General features: G+C 41.1%; 1 protein-coding gene across 2 annotated transcripts in view; it reads left to right on the forward strand.

Annotated features, from left to right (window-relative positions):
- Positions 1-1,526, forward strand: part of LOC135509583 (natural killer cell receptor 2B4-like) — a 13,674-nt gene extending 12,148 nt beyond the window's left edge. For both annotated transcript variants that reach the window (XM_064930360.1, XM_064930369.1), the window contains 3 exons: positions 94-210; positions 386-429; positions 599-1,526. In XM_064930360.1, the coding sequence (XP_064786432.1) occupies positions 94-210; positions 386-429; positions 599-703 (266 nt within the window). In that variant the 3' untranslated portion in view covers positions 704-1,526. The remainder of the gene's footprint in view (positions 1-93; positions 211-385; positions 430-598) is intronic.
- Positions 1,527-1,892: the final 366 nt, after the last annotated feature.

The raw sequence follows: 1,892 nt of genomic DNA on the forward strand, positions 1-1,892 counted from the left end.
ATGATCTTAGTTTTAAATGTGTTTTTTTTTACACACTAGACTAGATGTTATATCCTATGTTGACGTTGTGATTTTTATGTCACTATATTGCAGAATCAGAGCGGGACGAAGAGAACCAAAACTACAATGTCGGCATCATCATCTTCATCATCATCATCATCATCATCTTTGTTGGATGTGTCCTGATTGCTTGCCAGAAGCTAAATAAAGGTAAGCTCACTGTTCTTGCTGCAAGATCACTCTTTATACAGAAACTTCATTTTATGAATTAAACCACTGTGAGTACTGTTGATAACAGGTTGGAATGATTTCACATTATATATATACTGTATGTATGTACACTCATAGCAAACCTTTATAGATCTTTTATGTGGTTGATTTCTAGGTCGCAAAGAGGAGAGTATAAACACAGATTATGCTTCAGTTGGGGTAAGATATATAACATCACTGATACTGTCGATGACATTTTTTGAAAATGTTGTTAGTGGAAAACATATACATTCCAAATTAACAACAAACTCATCTTAATTTTGTGCGTATATGTAGAGCATTGAACAGCTACTGAGAAATATTTAATGAAGTGAATTTTATTCTCCAGATTCCAGGTAACAGTCAAGTAGGTGGTGAAGAGCAGATGTCTCCAGGTCCAGCATCACCCACCATCTACAGTATGGTGGGACATCCCCAACCACCAGCCTGTTAACCACCAGCCCCTGCCTGTAGACCTCCCCATGACTACCATGGCCCTCATGACCTCCATGCCTGAGAGTTTATATGCTATGGTGGGGAAAAAGACTAGCAAACAATAATCAGGAATTTGAACATCATCTTAGGCCGGGATTCTATTCAATCCTTTTAAAGGCAATGTTCCCATGTTCGTGTAACAACCAAATAAAAATTGTCACACGCTTCGTAAACAACAGGTGTAGACTAACAGTGAAATGCTGACTTACGGGCCCTTCCTGTCACATGTGCTCCCTCTCAAGCCACTAGGTCACCAGTCTGCTTTCTATGGCGCACACCTGTCACATAGTGACACGCATCAGCTCATTATGACACTCACCTGGGCTCCATCACCTCCTTGATTACCTGCCTTATCTGTTCTATGTCAAGACTAAGTTGCATGGGCCGCAGAGAGGGGAGAGGTCAAAGTGTCATCATGTGTAAACATATCTTTTGCTCCACAATGTCTGTGTGCCAGTCAGTGTGTCTCTGTGATTTTGTCCAGGATTGGTTGTATTTAGAATTGGTTGCATCTAAATGACAATTTTATATATGCCTGTTGATATGGAGGATTGGTTTATGGTTCTGAGGTTGAGAGAGGAGACAAAGCTGAACAATGAATTATGCCGATGCGGTCTTATCCTGTGTATCTTTGCTATAAAGGATCCCATTTGCCATTGTGTTGGGACTCTCAACTTTTCATTAGAGATACTGAACTGTTGAAAGTCAAAAGGCTATTGCAATGTGGAAGGGGCTCTCAGAGAATTCATTGAGTTCTTTCAGCTTTTATTTCTTTCATCACATTCCCAGTGGGTCAGAAGTTTACATACTCTCAATTAGTATTTGGTAGCATTGCCTTTATTAACTTGGGTCAAACGTTTCGCGTAGCCATCCACAAGCTTTCCTACAATAAGTTGGGTGAATTTTGGCCCATTCCTCCTGACAGAGCTGGTGTGACTGAGTCAGGTTTGTAGGCCTCCTTGCTCGCGCACGCTTTTTCAGTTCTGCCCACAAATGTTCTATAGGATTGAGGTCAGGGCTTTGTGATGGCCACGCCAATACCTTGACTTTGTTATCCTTAAGCCATTTTGCCACAACTTTGGAAGTATGCTTGGGCTCATTGTCCATTTGGAAGATCCATTTGCGACCAAGCTTCAACTTCCTGACTG

Source organism: Oncorhynchus masou, chromosome 3, assembly GCF_036934945.1.
Source record: "Oncorhynchus masou masou isolate Uvic2021 chromosome 3, UVic_Omas_1.1, whole genome shotgun sequence".
NCBI classification, from domain to species: Eukaryota; Metazoa; Chordata; class Actinopteri; order Salmoniformes; family Salmonidae; genus Oncorhynchus; species Oncorhynchus masou.